This window comes from Mollisia scopiformis (genome assembly GCF_001500285.1).
Source record: "Mollisia scopiformis unplaced genomic scaffold LY89scaffold_10, whole genome shotgun sequence".
In the NCBI taxonomy this organism is placed as follows: Eukaryota; Fungi; Ascomycota; class Leotiomycetes; order Helotiales; family Mollisiaceae; genus Mollisia; species Mollisia scopiformis.
In genome coordinates this window covers 478,882-494,617 of record NW_017263590.1, presented here as the reverse complement: position 1 = coordinate 494,617, position 15,736 = coordinate 478,882, and the positions used below count along the sequence as shown (strand labels likewise).

General features: G+C 48.6%; 8 protein-coding genes across 8 annotated transcripts; 5 read left to right on the top strand and 3 right to left on the bottom strand.

Annotated features, from left to right (window-relative positions):
• Window positions 1-142: 142 nt before the first annotated feature.
• LY89DRAFT_35568 (uncharacterized protein) lies at window positions 143-3,881 on the top strand. Its single transcript, XM_018206962.1, has 3 exons — window positions 143-672; window positions 802-945; window positions 996-3,881. Exons 1-3 carry the CDS (start codon window positions 606-608, stop codon window positions 3,839-3,841), a joined length of 3,057 nt encoding a protein of 1,018 aa, XP_018072388.1. The 5' UTR covers window positions 143-605; the 3' UTR covers window positions 3,842-3,881.
• Window positions 3,882-4,758: 877 nt separating this feature from the next.
• Window positions 4,759-6,966, top strand: LY89DRAFT_643887 (MFS general substrate transporter; the record flags this gene model as incomplete). Its single annotated transcript, XM_018211815.1, has 4 exons — window positions 4,759-5,384; window positions 5,435-5,483; window positions 5,538-5,588; window positions 5,640-6,966. The coding sequence occupies exons 1-4, from the start codon at window positions 5,066-5,068 to the stop codon at window positions 6,964-6,966; spliced, it is 1,746 nt and encodes a 581-aa protein (XP_018072387.1). The 5' UTR covers window positions 4,759-5,065.
• A 62-nt stretch (window positions 6,967-7,028) lies between these two features.
• On the bottom strand, window positions 7,029-7,511 carry LY89DRAFT_35578 (uncharacterized protein). Its single transcript, XM_018206964.1, has one exon. The coding sequence runs from the start codon at window positions 7,341-7,343 to the stop codon at window positions 7,092-7,094; it is 252 nt and encodes an 83-aa protein (XP_018072386.1). The 5' UTR covers window positions 7,344-7,511; the 3' UTR covers window positions 7,029-7,091.
• LY89DRAFT_717655 (uncharacterized protein) lies at window positions 7,254-9,696 on the top strand. The gene is made up of 2 exons (XM_018218365.1): window positions 7,254-8,811; window positions 8,866-9,696. Exons 1-2 carry the CDS (start codon window positions 7,681-7,683, stop codon window positions 9,250-9,252), a joined length of 1,518 nt encoding a protein of 505 aa, XP_018072385.1. The 5' UTR covers window positions 7,254-7,680; the 3' UTR covers window positions 9,253-9,696.
• An 11-nt stretch (window positions 9,697-9,707) lies between these two features.
• Window positions 9,708-10,744, bottom strand: LY89DRAFT_643881 (uncharacterized protein; the record flags this gene model as incomplete). Its single annotated transcript, XM_018211814.1, has 1 exon — window positions 9,708-10,744. Exon 1 carries the CDS (start codon window positions 10,734-10,736, stop codon window positions 9,708-9,710), a length of 1,029 nt encoding a protein of 342 aa, XP_018072384.1. The 5' UTR covers window positions 10,737-10,744.
• Window positions 10,745-10,891: 147 nt separating this feature from the next.
• Window positions 10,892-12,185, top strand: LY89DRAFT_717653 (membrane associated DnaJ chaperone-like protein). The gene is made up of 2 exons (XM_018218364.1): window positions 10,892-11,053; window positions 11,115-12,185. The coding sequence occupies exons 1-2, from the start codon at window positions 11,003-11,005 to the stop codon at window positions 12,141-12,143; spliced, it is 1,080 nt and encodes a 359-aa protein (XP_018072383.1). The 5' UTR covers window positions 10,892-11,002; the 3' UTR covers window positions 12,144-12,185.
• Window positions 12,186-12,315: 130 nt separating this feature from the next.
• Window positions 12,316-13,426, top strand: LY89DRAFT_683975 (GAF domain-like protein). Its single transcript, XM_018214787.1, has 6 exons — window positions 12,316-12,401; window positions 12,447-12,551; window positions 12,697-12,784; window positions 12,838-13,008; window positions 13,075-13,263; window positions 13,311-13,426. Exons 1-5 carry the CDS (start codon window positions 12,399-12,401, stop codon window positions 13,236-13,238), a joined length of 531 nt encoding a protein of 176 aa, XP_018072382.1. The 5' UTR covers window positions 12,316-12,398; the 3' UTR covers window positions 13,239-13,263; window positions 13,311-13,426.
• Window positions 13,427-13,673: 247 nt separating this feature from the next.
• On the bottom strand, window positions 13,674-15,723 carry LY89DRAFT_643872 (MFS general substrate transporter; the record flags this gene model as incomplete). Its single annotated transcript, XM_018211813.1, has 6 exons — window positions 13,674-14,307; window positions 14,364-14,869; window positions 14,921-14,947; window positions 15,002-15,101; window positions 15,151-15,438; window positions 15,499-15,723. The coding sequence occupies 6 exons, from the start codon at window positions 15,721-15,723 to the stop codon at window positions 13,735-13,737; spliced, it is 1,719 nt and encodes a 572-aa protein (XP_018072381.1). The 3' UTR covers window positions 13,674-13,734.
• Window positions 15,724-15,736: the final 13 nt, after the last annotated feature.

Below are 15,736 nucleotides of genomic sequence, written 5' to 3'. Positions count from 1 at the left end.
GTTAGACAACAATGGAGAGTGAATAAATCTTGGTATCTTTTCAAGCGTAAAGAAGCGACCCAACATTCACTCTCCGTATCCTGCGAGAGAGAGACTGGCGGTGGTAAGTAATCGAAGCCAACGACATTCACGACGTTTTCATCGATGTTGCCGAAAAGAGTTTCCACCTAATAAGGCTAGCGCCATCTACATCATCAACATCTCTCTCTTCCCCATTCATCCTCCGCGTCTGCGACATTGACTCCAATCACTCACTCCGCTTCATTGTCCTGAGTTGGCATTGCACATCATTGCCCGGGGCACTCATTCATTGTGCTCGTGTGCTCACATTTGAGGTGTGGTTCTGCGGCTCAACCCATGCTCGCGACAGCAAAGAGAACCCGCTGGCTTTTATGCAACGATCTATTGTGTCTTCCGAATCTCGAAAACGACTGCAGCGCCGTACGCATCCCCCGCATACGACTACTACCCGCGGACATGAATTCTTGCTGAAGATCGGCTTATAATCCTCCTTGACAATACAGATACCCACCATTCATCAGATGTTCATATTGTGAATACAACCGGTCCCTAGCGGAACGTGAGAAATCAGCATTGAGCAAAGAATGGCATCCCGACCGTCGGTCGAGCCCCAGGGCAGACCTGAACCAGGGCAGATTCTCATCGTTATTCGTGAGTGGGCACTTGTTCCCCATGTTGTCTGCAATTGATTGCTTCCGGAGATCGAAACATGTCCATCTGCCTGCAACGTTTCTTCACTTTAGAGCTAGAGGAAATCGTGCTAACGTTCATTAAACGCAGACGATTTCTCGGCGCGAAGCTCGGATGAGTTGAGCTTGTCAAAAGGAGACCGTGTCGAGTTGATCGAGCGCGACGATGATTTTGGCGACGGATGGTACTTGGGACGGCACCTAATGAATGGGAGTAGTGGACTGTTTCCCGAGGGTCGGTAGCTCTGATGTCTTCAGTCTGGCAAGTAGACTAACTTTTGGAAGTTTATACAAGAATAGCCCCTCGTGGACCACCTTCCTATCCTCCCACTTCCTCAATACCTCGATCGAATCCACCAATAGTTCAACCGTCGACTGGACTAGCCGCGCAACCTCAAATACCTCCTATTGCGGAAGACACCACGAAAACTACGGAGCCAGCAACGACCATGCCACTGAATGGGGCAGACGACGTGGCGCAGACAAGTCAACATGCAGCCCTTGAAAAACCCAATATCACATCGCCTCTGAACACAACCCATATTTCCCATGAACCCGAAAACCCAATGCCTACGATTTCGACTTCCCTTCCCATGGGCCCACAAAAGAATGTTCTGGCTGCAGCTAAGGCGCACGCTCATGGTCAGGATAGTCCAGTGATGAACGAGACTTTGAGTGTAATTGACGAACACATTACCGACATGAACTCGCCTCATCACAGTGCTACTCCCACAGAACGACATGTCGCCAACGATTCTGGAAGCGAGTACAGCAGCCACATCGACCAACGCCTCTCGTACATCAACGGTGAAGAAACCGACGAAGAAGATGAAAATCTACACACAAAAGACGAAGTCTCGGTCTGGACACCGGATCAAGTAGCTGAATACTTATTCACTGTCGGCGTCGAAACAAAGCATTGCGAGGTGTTTCGCGATCAGGAGATTACCGGAGATGTTCTTCTCGGCATGGATCAAACTTCTGTCTTTCTGAAAGAATTCGAGTTGGGTCCTGTAGGACGCAGGCTCAAAACATGGCAGAAAATCAAGGTGTTACAGGATGAAGTCAATGGAATATCGTCCACCAGACGGAATACCGCAACGTACGGTAGCGAGGTTGGCTCAGACTCAACTGGTCGACATGGAAGTCGTAGCATAAGTTCATCCACTATGCTCCCCAGGATCCCGAGTATGAATGAAGGGACAATGTCGAGAACAAACACGCGTCTTTCTAATCAACAACCCTTTCGAAGCGAGCCGTCTCCAATCACCTCTCCAATATCGCCCAAAACAGTTCAGGAGAGCGTAAGACCAGGCGCAGGTGAAAAACGACGACCGTCGGCTGCATCTATTCGCGATCTTCATCATTCTCGCCAAAGCTCTGTCAATGAGTATAGCACTCCGTCACTTATGGGCACCATTGCACCAGATGCTTTGACAGCTTCACCAAAAGTACAGGATGGGTCACACAAAAAGCAACCATCATTTGATAGGAATTGGACAATGGGTTCAGCTGTCTCACCGTCATTGCCAAGTCGCCCACTATCTTCTTCTGGAATCAAAGCTGCGGCGAGGAGCACTATGGAACATGCATCCCAGAACGCACCTGCATCAACAAATCTAGAGGCTCTTGACCGGGGATATTTCTCTGGTGGCGATGTTGAAGGACGACAAAGGAATGTTCTAAAGAAGAGAGGGAGCACAGCAACACATTCTCGGAACTCTAGCTATACTGACGAACAAAGGGTGCGTAGTGCGACTGCGCATTCACGTCATTCTAGATTTGGAAGTGTCGACTCTATTCAAGGCGGTCCATCTCCAGCTGCACAAAAGTACTATAATTTGTCGGTCAATGGACGTCGTAGGACTCCTTCAGAAAATTCCATCAATGCACCCCCGCGGCCATTGCCCCCTCCGAAAGACGTTCCTTCTCCGACTGTCACAAGACTCGAAGGCGGTTCTTATGAAAACAGTCCGCTACCTAAGTCTCCTGAAGCTGTGACTGGCCGTGGTGCAGACTGGCTGCTCCCTACGAAGTCCATCACGAACCGACATTTTGGTCTCCGAGCTATCTCAGATGCAGTCACTGGACATGAGAAATCCCGAGTTACCTCACCTACAGAGCCTATCCCGTCGCCTATGAAAGATTCACCGATGCAATCTCCTTCCAGAACAGGGTCGAGTACACCATCAGCTGGGCCGAGCTTCGACCTCGATTCTCCGGATGCTAAAAGCTCAATGACAATGAACTCTCTCAGCTCGAAAGCCACAACCAGGAAGAAGTCTAAAAAGGAGACGAGTGCTTACACCCGGGGTCTAGAAAAGAAGACACCACAGGAGCAAATGATTAGCGCAGACTACAGTGGATGGATGAAGAAAAAGAGCCCAAACCTGATGACGACATGGAAGCCACGTCTGTTCATCTTGAAAGGACGTCGCTTATCATACTATTACTCGGAAAACGACACGGAAGAGAAAGGGCTGATCGATATTTCCTTCCATCGAGTCCTTCCTGCTGACAATGATCGATTGACTGGACTGCATGCAACACTCACTGGAGCTACGAATAGTCCTACCAGCCCTGCTGGTGCTACCACCACCATGGCTGCTAAGGATGCCGCAGCAGAACCTGAGTCGACCCTTAGCAAGCCAAGTAATGAACAGATGTTCATTTTCAAGCTAGTCCCTCCTCGAGCTGGGCTTACTAAGGCCGTAACATTCACCAAGCCTACCATCCACTACTTTGCCGTACCAAACATCAAACAAGGTCGTTTATGGATGGCAGCACTGATGAAGGCGACGATTGATAGAGATGACTCCAAGCCCATCACAACAACATATCAGCAGAAGACTATTTCCCTCGAGAAAGCTCGCCGTATGCGTCACCGTCCACCAGCGCTTATGAACCTCGACGAGCATGTGGATGAAGAGGCTATGAAGACACCTGCAAGTGACAAGAATGGGTTAAACATTCATGGCATTATTTTCGATAAAGACGACCAAGAGGGCGATAGTGGCGTATCTGGAGTTTCGAATTTTGATTCCCAAAAGCCGGAGAGTGCTACAGGCACATTTCTTAGCAGCATGAATGGTACCGAGGAGACGACTGTCCCGGAACCGCGGACTGCTTGATGCATGAACGGATGCCTCGAGAGCTAACGACTAATTTCTCTGTGCATACTTCTTTTTGAGCATTTCAGCGTTCACGTTCATTAATTTGTTACTTTCTCACATATCAAATTCCCACAGTTACACACATATTCCCTTTTGCACAGGGTTCTCAGCAGTGTAGTAGGCTGGCTGGACTGGCATCTCTGAGGATATTTGGAGAAGTTGAGTGGACCGAGAGAGATAGATACGCGGGGGCAATGAAGGGATGAATGAGGGATGATGCTTTCTAGCGGCCTTTGCCGCAGCCAATATTGTAGATTATGAGGATCTGGGGACATGGCAGGGGGAAATACCAGCAGGCAAGCAGCCATTTTCTTGAACCGTACAAATGGAAAATATCGGAGAGTTCTTTCTCAATATCGGTTAATCCGCCAGCTTATTAATTGTTTCGTCCCTACATATCATTCTATTACCGGCTGGCAAGCAGTTGACTTTGTGGGCCATCTTGGAGTCGTGAGTAATTAATTTGGAGAATTTTCATGAAAAATTTCTTGCGGGTTTGGTTTTACATCAAATGTGCCGCTGCCAAGACGCCGCTCCCGCCCCCGCACTCCTCCTATACGTCACCCAAGCCCACTATGGATCAAACATTTACTCAATCGCTCCAATTTACTGGTCCGTTTTCCGAAATTCCACCTGGGTATTAGTTTGAAGTGACAGTTGGCATGAGATTTTATCTTGGAAAGATGCTATTACCTAAACTGAACTGGGTTTAGCATGGTCAGATGAGGGAGAGAGGTCTTGGTAGCAGAAGTTAAATCTCTTGGCTCGATACCACTACCCGAGCTGTTGGGTGGGATGTTTCTTTCTTCTCTCTATTTTATTGTTGCTTCTTCTTCCTTCGTTCATTCTTCTCTCAAACACCTTTCTATAAACCTTTGAAGAACATAATTTGTTCTCGGGGTTCAAGCCCAAGTTTGCTTGCGAGACTAAAACAGGAAACAGCGATCCGGTACCAGACTTCGAGATCGACTACCAAAACTAGTCGGTTTTGAGGTAATTTGGTACCTACTTTCTCTCACGTCGTGATCACTTTGTGTGTGAACTGTATCGAACGCCAAAGCAGCTCTCATTCCTATCAGGTGTTGAAAGTGCCAAAGCACCTCATAACAGCTTCGACATTCTTCCATATCAATACAACGACAAAATTCAACGCCTCACTTACCCAACAATAACAACTCGAAAATGGGGTTTCTAGGCTTACGGCGCCCAGGCCAAAAGGACTCCGTTAACGACTATCAAGGTGTCCTCGTCCCCTTGGCACAAGCGAGTCGACATCCCACCGTAGCAGCCGAATACGCACGTCGACGCTCAGCGGAAGGCCGTTCTAGCACGACCGATACGTCGACGTTTGGAGCGAATAACAAAATTGAGGCTGATGGGACGCTAGTAAAGGAAGAGGGGCGCGGGAGCCAGGATGGATTGAGTCCGTATACGTTGGAGGGATTGAGGGCAGAGGTTCATGAGGATGTTGCTGCTAGTGGGCATGATAGTGCTTATGATTGTAAGTGATATGTGCGGGGCGGGGTTTAGTGTGGGCTGACGGTTGTATAGTGAAGAGTAAGGTGATCAATAAAGCTATTCAGGATATTGGGATGGGGAGGTAAGTCAGATTGCTTCGAACAGGGTTGTGGAGGTGGTGCTGACTGCTTTCAAGATACAATTGGGAACTATTCATTCTTTGCGGATTTGGGTGGTTTGCTGATAAGTGAGTTTTTCCTTTCGAGAAATGGTTTAATGTGATGCTGACAAGAAATAGCCTCTGGCTTCAAGGTGTGGCGCTAACGCTACCTTCTCTGTCCACTGAGTTTGGTGTTTCGGAAACACAGGTCAGATACACGACTTGCTCCTTGTTCATTGGACTTTGTATAGGAGCCTCGTTCTGGGGAATTGGTTCTGATATCATGGGCCGACGTCTAGCTTTCAACATGACGCTCCTCATCGCTGGAGTCTTTGGTATTGCTGCTGGGGCAGCTCCCACATGGATTGGTGCATGCGGTCTTTACGCTTCTCTTGGAGTTGGTGTTGGAGGAAACTTGCCAGTCGATGGAGCCCTGTTCTTGGAATTCCTCCCGAATGCTTCTGGTGGTCTTCTCACACTTCTTTCTGTTTGGTGGCCTGTGGGACAATTGGTTGCTTCTCTCATTGGTTGGGCATTCCTGGGCTCCCACTATGCTCCAGACAAAGGCTGGAGATACTTCGTCTATACTATGGGGACGTTGACTTTCGTCATGTTCTTGGCACGGTTCTTGTTCTTCCATCTATACGAATCACCAAAATTCCTGCTTTCTCGCGGTCGACAGTCAGAGGCTGTTGCTGTTGTTCATGGGATGGCTTACAAAAACAAGACTACGACTTGGCTCACTGAAGAGATACTCAATGAGATTGGCGGTGATCCATCAGCCAAGGATGTACACAAACTCAGTACCTCAGAAATCATCAGACGAAAGTTATCATCCTTTTCCACGGAGCGCATCGGACCTCTCTTCCACACTAGGCAACTAGGAATGACGACCGTCTTGCTCTGGTTCTGCTGGCTTACCATTGGCATGGGGTACCCGCTTTTCAACGCTTTCCTCCCTCAATATCTTTCAAATGGGAAAGGATCAAATGGAGAGTCAGTCAGCAACTATATAACATACCGAAACTATGCCATTACATCAGTGGTCGGAGTTCCAGGTTCAATCTTGGCCTGCTGGACGGTCGACATCAAATATGTTGGACGAAAGGGGACAATGGCAATCGCAACTATGCTCTCTGGAATCTTCCTTTTCCTCTTCACGCTTTCGGCAAACTCAAACTACCAAGTCGCTTTCTCATCCGTCGAAACTTTCTTCCAGAATATTATGTATGGCGTTCTATACGCCTACACGCCTGAGGTGTTCCCGGCTCCAAATAGAGGGACGGGAACTGGTATCTCGAGTTTCTTGAACAGAATAGCAGGACTCTGTGCCCCGATCATCGCAGCTAATATCCCGGACGCTAACCCAAATGCCCCGGTTTTTGTAAGTGGAGGTTTGATTTTGGCTGCTTTTGTAGCGATGGTATTCTTGCCTATTGAGACAAGGGGGAAGCAGATGTTGTGAATCGAAGCGAGACAAAAAAGAGGAGTGAAGCGAATGAAAGTCGGATGTTGAATAGAAAAATACCCTCCACGATTGTGGAACCTATTGTATATGGCTTTTGAATTCACATTTTGTTTTCAAATGCATCATGCATGTAACCTCATCCGCACAAGATGTTGACCCTTGACAAGCTGAGCGGCAATGCAATATTGCGGCACTTTAAAATGAAATAAGAATACGAAGGCAATGTGATTCGTCTTGTCGTACATTAGTAAATACTTTGACTGCGCAAGACTTGCCGTTTGAGGTTGCAATAGGCTCAGCTGCTGACAACAAAGGGTCCAAACCAAAAGTGCTCGGGAGATTTGCCGAGCAATGACGCTGTGCCCCTCCAACATCTCGCATCAGGCTGAGCGACAAAGAGTCCCTTGATATCCGAATCATCAGTCCGACATCCTGCACACCATATCCGCGATGCTTCGAACCTGCACAGCCTTGCCTCTTATCTGCAACCTCTTCTACATAGCAGTGCCACTCTGTGCCGAGCTTGCGTAGTCCTTCTAGGCACCTCAATTCCAGCGAGGCTGAGTCTTGAGACCCTTGGTCTTTGCGAACTTGGCATCCGATCAAACCGAGCGCGTCTGGGTCAAAACAACAACATACCACGAACCTTACATTCGATGATCTAATTCTCCAAATCCCAATAGGTCCTTTGATCAGAGAAAGGCAGAAAAGATGTCTGTCCGAATCCAACTCGATAATCCGCACGCCTTCTACACAAACCTCGATTTCATGTCAGGCCGAATAATCCTCTCCCTCACCTCAGACGAAAATGTATCTGCCATCGTCGTCAAGCTGGAGGGCGAGTCAAGAACGGTTCTCATGCGACCTATGGGTCCTCAGCTTGGACAGCCATTATACCAGCAGCGTCAACAACGACGAGAAGGCGTTGCAACGGAGAACCACAAGATCCTCTATAAAGTCGCACAAGTATTCCCAACCGTAGGACCCAACCAAGCTCCCATGACGGGTATGGCGTACACATTAAGGGCAGGACAACACGAGTACCCATTCCGGATAAAAATCCCCTTCAACAATGGCTGTTCGGACCCGCAAACGCAGCAAATGCAAATGGGCGCTTTTGGAGGCTTTGGTCTAAGCGGCTTGCAACAAATGCAATATCGACACGTCAAGAGGACATTACCGCCAAGTCTGACGGGGTTCCCAGGAGAAGCGGAAATTAGGTATTACATCAAGGTTACGGTCCAGAGACCAAGTCTGTTCAAGGAGAATAGGAGGAATGCTATAGGTTTTAAATTCTTGCCTATTGAGCCCCCGAGGCCGGCGAAGACACAGAACGAGGTTTATGCGAGGAGACCGTATGAGTTTAAGGCGGGATTAGCAGGGTACGGGAAGAAGAGTGCGATGTTCAAGAAGAAGCCTACACAGATGAGTGATACGGCTCCGAAAGGAGAGGTCGATGCCAGGTTACCCAGTCCGGCGGTCTTGACTTGCAATGAACCGTTACCGTTGAGGATCATTGCGAGGAAGTTGAATGAGAGTGCGGAACATGTGTTCTTGACTAGTTTGCAGGTCCACCTTTTTGGGTTTACGGAGGTGAGGGCGCAGGATGTGGTGAGGACGGAAACTAGTAATTGGGTACTATTATCGACAAGTGGGCTTAGTATCCCGATTTCCGGTCCCAACGATGAGTTGAGGAAGGAGACGGTGCTGGATTCCAGTTTGTGGGATAGGATACCGCTGCCCAATACGGTGGCACCTTCGTTTCATACTTGTAATCTTACGAGGAAGTATGAATTGGAAGTTAGGGTAGGGCTAGGGTATGGCGTTCCAGGAGAAATACAGGTTTGTTTCTCATTGTTTTCTAGAGGATGTGGATTCTGTCTAATTTTGCAACAGCCGCAAACAATAACCCTACCCCTCCGCTTCCAAATCGAAATCTATTCTGGAATCTCACCCCCAGAAGCTCTGCTCTCCGCTATGGCTTCTCGTCCCACGGTCCCTGTTCGTCCTCAAGCTGTCCCACCAGCTCAAGCAAGCGATCCTCTTTATCCACCTCAAGCTCCTCCAAGTGGTCCAGCTGCAGACGATGCACCGCCCAGCTATGAAGATGCAATGGCGGAGGATATATCGCCTGCAGATGGACCAAGGAGAGAATATAGTGGTGTGACTGATGTTAATGCACCAGGATTGGATGAGAAAGGGGCTGCTGCGCCGAAATACAGCGCTATGCAAGGAAATCCTGGACCGGGACCTGGTGGACCTGGAGTTGGGGGTATTGTTTGATGAGATGAGATGAGATGAGATGAGATGAGATGAGATGAAGGAGGGGTAATGATAGACTGGGAGGTGGTAATGAGAAGCTAGTCTTGGATTGGATGGAAGAGAATGACAATCAACAGGTGGTATCATGTGATGTATGATTATGATGACTTCATGATAACGCGTTGAGTTTCAGGTTGACAGAAGCTCCTCAGAGGGCATGGAGTTAATACCCAAGAAGTTGCAGAGCACGAAGCACTCACTAAGGAAGAGTCTTTGATAGGATTGGCTCAAATTGCTCAGACGAAGCCAAGGTAGACAGCTTAATCCATAACAGAGAAAACTAAGGCTATGGTTATTTCCACCATCAGTCGAAGCTGTCTAACTCGGTTCGGGCTCTATCATCCATGATACACAAGGAAGAGGTCCAATGAGCTCAGTATAATCCAAACAACCATAATTCATAACAACCTTCTTTATCAATATCTCTGCCTAGGTCTCTTTCCATCACCTTTATTCTCCTTCTCAGCACTCTCCTCACTCACAACTCCTAATATCGTAGCCCCCAAAGCCTTCTCTCCACCCAATCTCCGTCCCGCCTTATCCCTCCCACCACCCTCCCCAACCCTCTCCCTCTCAACCAACTCCCTCTCCTCCTCAACCCCCAACATCGTCCCCTCAATACTCAAAAATCCCCTCTCCCTATCATGACTACTCTCAATCTCCTTAACCCTAAACCTCACCACGCCCTCAACCTTCTCCCCATTCCCATCAACCCAGCACCCCTGCCCATCCTCCGCATACCCCTCATTCCCCCCGCCCTCCTTATTCTGCATCTCAGAAACATCCTTCCACACCCAATCCGCCGGCATCCTCTCCCGCGCCACGCTCGCGTTAAACAAATTCCAACACACAACCCCTAAGTGGCCCTCGTTCTGCAGATTCACATACCCCTCCAACTCAACCCCACGCTCGGGCTTGAAGAGCAGGAAATCGGCCGTTAGCCAGGTCCAGGAAACGGCGTACTCGTCAATGTTATGGAGTAATAATCCATTTCCTTCTTCTTCTGAGTTGGGGTTTGGGGCTGAGGATCCAAACGCGGTCTCGGAGAGTCGTGGGTTCGTGTAAGAGAGTATTACGCCGCGGAAGGGCGGGTAGTATGTTAAGAGGAGCGGGGAGAGGTGTTCGGCGCAGAGGCCTTCGAGGGGGTATTTTTGGGCGACGGGCGCGAGGGGGAGGTAGAGGGATGAGGTTTGTAAATGAAACGGCGATAATGAGGGATCTGTCTTTGGTGCTTGTGTGACTGTGGAGTGGGCGGAGGAAACATGTTTGTCTCTTCTTTGTTTCTTTGATTTTTTGGTTGTCTTGGGGTCGTCTTCGTCGTGGTGGTGGTCTCTTTTCCGCTTCTTCTCGCCGTGGGTGGAGGATTTTGATTTCTTGTCCGCTTTCGAGCGATGTTTGGGCGTTTCGGGGGACATGGTTGAGGGGGTGAGTTTTTCAATTGACATTTTTGAACGGCAAGGTGAGATATGATGAAGAGGAGGATTTAAGGTTATGTTTTTTTCTTCGAGGCTGAAGGCGGTGCGGCCGCTTCGACAGGGATTAGGGGATCTGGCCTCGGGATCGTTGTGGACAGGTTGAGCCTCGCGACGTACACTTATTAAATGACAAGAGGCGATCATTCATTCTTTCATTTTCTCTTCCTTTCATACACAAAGTTTGCGCTTACTGGTAGTCGCTGCACAGGTTTCTAGGCGTATGCGACACGATCATCATGTCTGCTGGTAATTTGCTTTCTCTTGCTGGCTGGACATTTCTCCCAAATGTAAGTACTGCCTACCTCTCAGAGGCGAATTTATAGGATAGAATACTGACCTTTGGACCAGCTGGTTACAGGATGGGTTCAGAGTGTATACTATGGCATTACCATCCGAGCCGGTGACCCCAAACCTCAACCTGGATCTCCGCGCTTCCTCCTCCATCGTCGGCGCATACACATCATAGTCGTATCTGCCTACCTCCTCTACACAATATACGAAGCAGACTGGGACATCCGACGAGCTTCAGATTACTACCAAGACCTGGGCATACCACATAATGCCAGTGATCGGGACATCAAATCGCGATTTCGGCGCTTAGCTGCTATACACCACCCCGACAAAGTCTCATCTTCCTCCCCCACTTCCGAAAACTACTTTGTGCATCTTAAGCTTGCGCAAGATACCCTTTTAGATCCTGCCAAGAGGTTCGCCTATGAACGCTTTGGACCAGACATCATAAATTGGCAACGCTGTTCTGGAGTCCGCGATTTCGTCCTCCACGGCCTACAAGCTATCCTCCCCTATTATGGCGCAGCGGCAATATTCATGTACGTGCTAGGTCTTCTTGGATACTTGGAATGGGGCAAATACTGGCGATGGCTCACCCTCATCGGGCTCTGCGTATTCGAACTCCACACCATCTCACGCCCTCACTTCCCTCTCTTCGCAACCAACTTCCTCAACCCGCTCTTAACGACCTTCACACACCATCCTCCCTACCTACCCTACCAACTCATCCTCCTAGCGCGCAAAATGAGCGTCACCCTCTACATTGCCTTCGCGCAAATAGGACCCCTCCTCCAACCTCCAACCGCAGTACCAGCAAACGCAAATCCGGAATTAGCGTTAAAGCAACAGCTGGATAAACTAGAAGCCACAGCCAAACAAGCAGACCTCGAAGCCACCCGACTAGTACAAATGGAACTATCACCCTTCGGAGGCGATCCGCAGGCTTTGAAGGAGGTGCAGAAGAGCACAAGCGAGTGGTTGGTGCATAATACTATTAGGAACGATCCCGAGGTCAAAGACGCGTTTGGAAGGACGTTGATGCGGAGGAGAGGTGATGCTCCTGCAGGCGCGAGGGGAAATAGATAGATTGATTACATTGTTTTGTACTTTAGATAATAAGAAAGAAACTCTTCTGAATGTCTACCTGCCTGAGGTTTGGGGGGCCGTTTTCGTTGCCCCTGAATCGAATGAGCTCATGGCACGTGATGCGTTTCGCTTGAGGAGCCGAAGTGACAAATCGTGAATCCACTCCGCTAGATTTTGATCTTGATACACCTTCGTTCGTTCCTTTCCCTTCCTTTCTTTCTGGGTACGGAGTGGTGAAGAGGAAAGATAGACAAAATGGTATGTTATCATGAAGGCAGAGTGTGGAATCAAGCTAAGAAATAGGTTCACGCCGACTCATCGAATTTCAAAGCCGATATCTCGAAGGAGGAGGCGTATAAGCAGGTCTTGGAACAGGCTGAGGCGTTGTTTGAGGGACAGAGAAATTGGGTGAGTTCTTCTTCTCACTATTTGGATGCTGAAAGGGTACTGATCTTGTGTTTAGGTCTGGTATGTGAAGTTTTCTTGGTCACATGGAAGTGAAGAGTTCAGACCTTTGGGTACTAGGGAAGGAGAGAGATGGTAGCTAATTGAGGAAATCAGCAATCTGGCGAATGCGGCAAGTCTGTTGTGGCATGCATACAAGAGTCTTCCGAGTCCGAGTAAGGACGTGAACTGGGCTGGTTTGTTCCCACCCATCCGAACGGCACCTTAGAATTTTACTAATAGTAACCAGGCTTCTACGTCCTCGACCCAATCGTCTCCAACCAACTCATCCTCGGCCCCTTCCAAGGCAAAGTAGCATGCCAGACCATTAAATTCGGCAAAGGAGTCTGCGGGACTGCTGCGGAGAGAAAGGAGACTGTGTTAGTGGAGGATGTTGAGGAGTTTCCGGGGCATATTGCTTGTTTGTTTTCCCCTTCTTTCCTCTTCTTTCCTCTTCTTGGGTTATGGTGCTGAGTTAGGGTGGCAGGTGATGGAGACTCGAAGAGCGAGATCGTTGTCCCGATCCTGGTAGGTGGGAAGACGGTGGCGATTATCGATGTTGATTGTGCGGTGGTGAAGGGGTTTGATGCGGTTGATAGGGAGGCATTGGAGAGGTTGGCGGGGTTGATTGGTGGGGCTTGTGATTGGTAGAACTTTGAGGTTGTATATAAGCAAGGTAATGCTTGTTGTTTGGTGGTATTTTTGACAAGCTAACTGCTGCAGGTCTTTGAGTCGTTTGGGCTATCAAGTTGTCTCTAAATACGAGGAATTCAAACCAAATCAATGCCAACCTGGTTATTACTCAATTAAGGAGAAAATTGATCACTACGAATAGTATTTTTGACTCGCATATTCTATGTGCTGCATACTTTTGTCGGATCAGTTCAAAGTGGAGGGGGGGCCTACAATTTCTTCGCCAGAGACAAACAGGAAGTTATCTGCTTGGGAGGCGAAAAGGGATAATCGTAGCTAACCTAACTAATCCCAAGAAAGAACAAAGGTATCAGGTTCCGGTAATACTAAATCTAAAAACGTAGGAAGTTCAATGCAATTATTACATATCAAAGCTATATCTCACAAAACTGTCTAGAATGTCCCAACTATCTCCACATTTCCACAAACACCCAATGAGCCCAAATCAAACAATTCACACCACAGCCTCACCCTCAATCATATCCTCCATCTTCTCCTTCTTATCCACCCTTTTCACGCTCTTCCATTCCATCCCAAGCGCTCCAATCATACTCAACGCGGCCATAGCCGTCGCAACCACAAAAGTAATAACCACGGCATCATTGTACGCCTCTAGCGTCCCACTGACCCACTGGATCCCCAAGCTCTCCACCTTCTTCCTCAGCCCCCACGCTCCATTCGCGATCACAATCTCAGGATCCAGACCAGGAACCCACTCTTTCAACTTAATCACCAATTTATTCTGGAAAACACTTTGCCCAATGGAGAGAAAGACTGCGCCGCCGAGGGCTTGAGCGAAGATTATGGCTGTGATACCGACTGGAATGTCGATTGGGTTTAGGACGGCTTGGACTGCCATCATCGGTTGTTGAATTCCCATTCCTGCTCCAGCACCAAAGAGAATTTGTGTTCCGATCCAAAGACCGGTCGAGGTTGTGGGAGTGAAGATCGTCATGAGGCCAGCGCCGACGGACATTAGCACTGAAGAGCCAAGCATGAGGGGGACGTAGTATCCAATTGCTGTTGTCTATCGGTGCATTGTCAGCTGCTGAGAAAACAGAAGAGAGCGGGTGAAAGCCGTACAACAAACCCAGCGCCGATCGAAGTGAAAGTCACAGAAACAGCCGTAGGCAAATAATCCACACCTGAACCAGTGGCACTCGTATTTTTGATAGCCTGGAACCACAACGGCAAGAAATAAGTGACCAACAAAAACGCAGCTCCTAAACAGAACGTCGACCAGACTCCAAAAGCTACCGAACGCTGCGAGATAATATGCGGAGGAAGTGTTGCGAGGGCGCCTTTCTTCCATTGAATGATTCCCCAGATTGTCGAGAGAAGGGCAAACATGACGAATAAGAGGATGATACGCCAACTTCCCCATGGGTATTGTTCACCTCCCCACTGGAGAGCGAGGAGGAGGCAGACAATAGCGGGAACGAAGAAGATAGTGCCGAAGAGGTCGAATTGTCGGCGTCGTTCAGCGGCGGTCATTGCTGCTGTTTTTTCGTTCGGAGGATCGGTGAAGAGGAGTGTTATGACGATGAGTGTTACTGCGCCGATGGGGAGGTTGATGTAGAAGCACCATCCTAGTATGTTGTTAGTATCCATCTATAAAGAATGGTAGTGATGTTACTTACTCCATGATACTTTATCGGTAAAGACTCCTGAGCATCGAGTTAGCTTGGGGGAGAAACTATGAAGTGCCTGCAGGTCCTCACCTCCAAGAAGTGGTCCAACAACTGAAGCAACACCGTTCACGGCACCAATCAACCCAGTATAGATCGGCCTCTTATGCATCGGGATACTCAAAGAAATGATCTGTCCCTCATTAGCTCTATCTCATTAGTATAGTAAAAAGAGTACTCACAACCAAAGCCCCAGAAATGATCCCAGCACACCCAAAACCCGCCAACGCCCTCCCAATAATCAACGCCTTCGAACTAGGTGCAGCTCCACAAAGCGCACTTCCGCCTTCGAACAATGCTATGGCTCCCAAGAAAGTCCATTTGACAGAGATGTAGCTGTACATTTTGCCGTACATGAGTTGGAAGGAACAGCTTGTCAGTAAGTAAGCCGAGCCGTACCAGCCGATGTCTGAGAGGGAGTTGAATTCGTTCGTTATCTTTGGAATGGCAGTTGTTATTATTGTGCGGTCCTAGAGGGGCGACTTAGTTAGTGTCATGTTAAGAAGAGGATAAGGGGGGAGCGAACGTACCAGGCCAACGAGAAAGACTGCTAGACATAAAGCTACAGTTATGAGAGCGAGGTTGAGGCCACTGGGGTATTCTGGCTCGGTTGGCGACTCTGGAGCAGATTCTTTCCGAACTTCTTTTTCGAGTTCTGGTTGAGGTTCGGGTTTTGAAGAAGTGTTTGGGAAATCGGTTGACAGTGTTAATGTCAAAGATGTGTCTATTTCTTTGGGGGCGTCCTTTTTGTCCATGTTGACGAAGAGC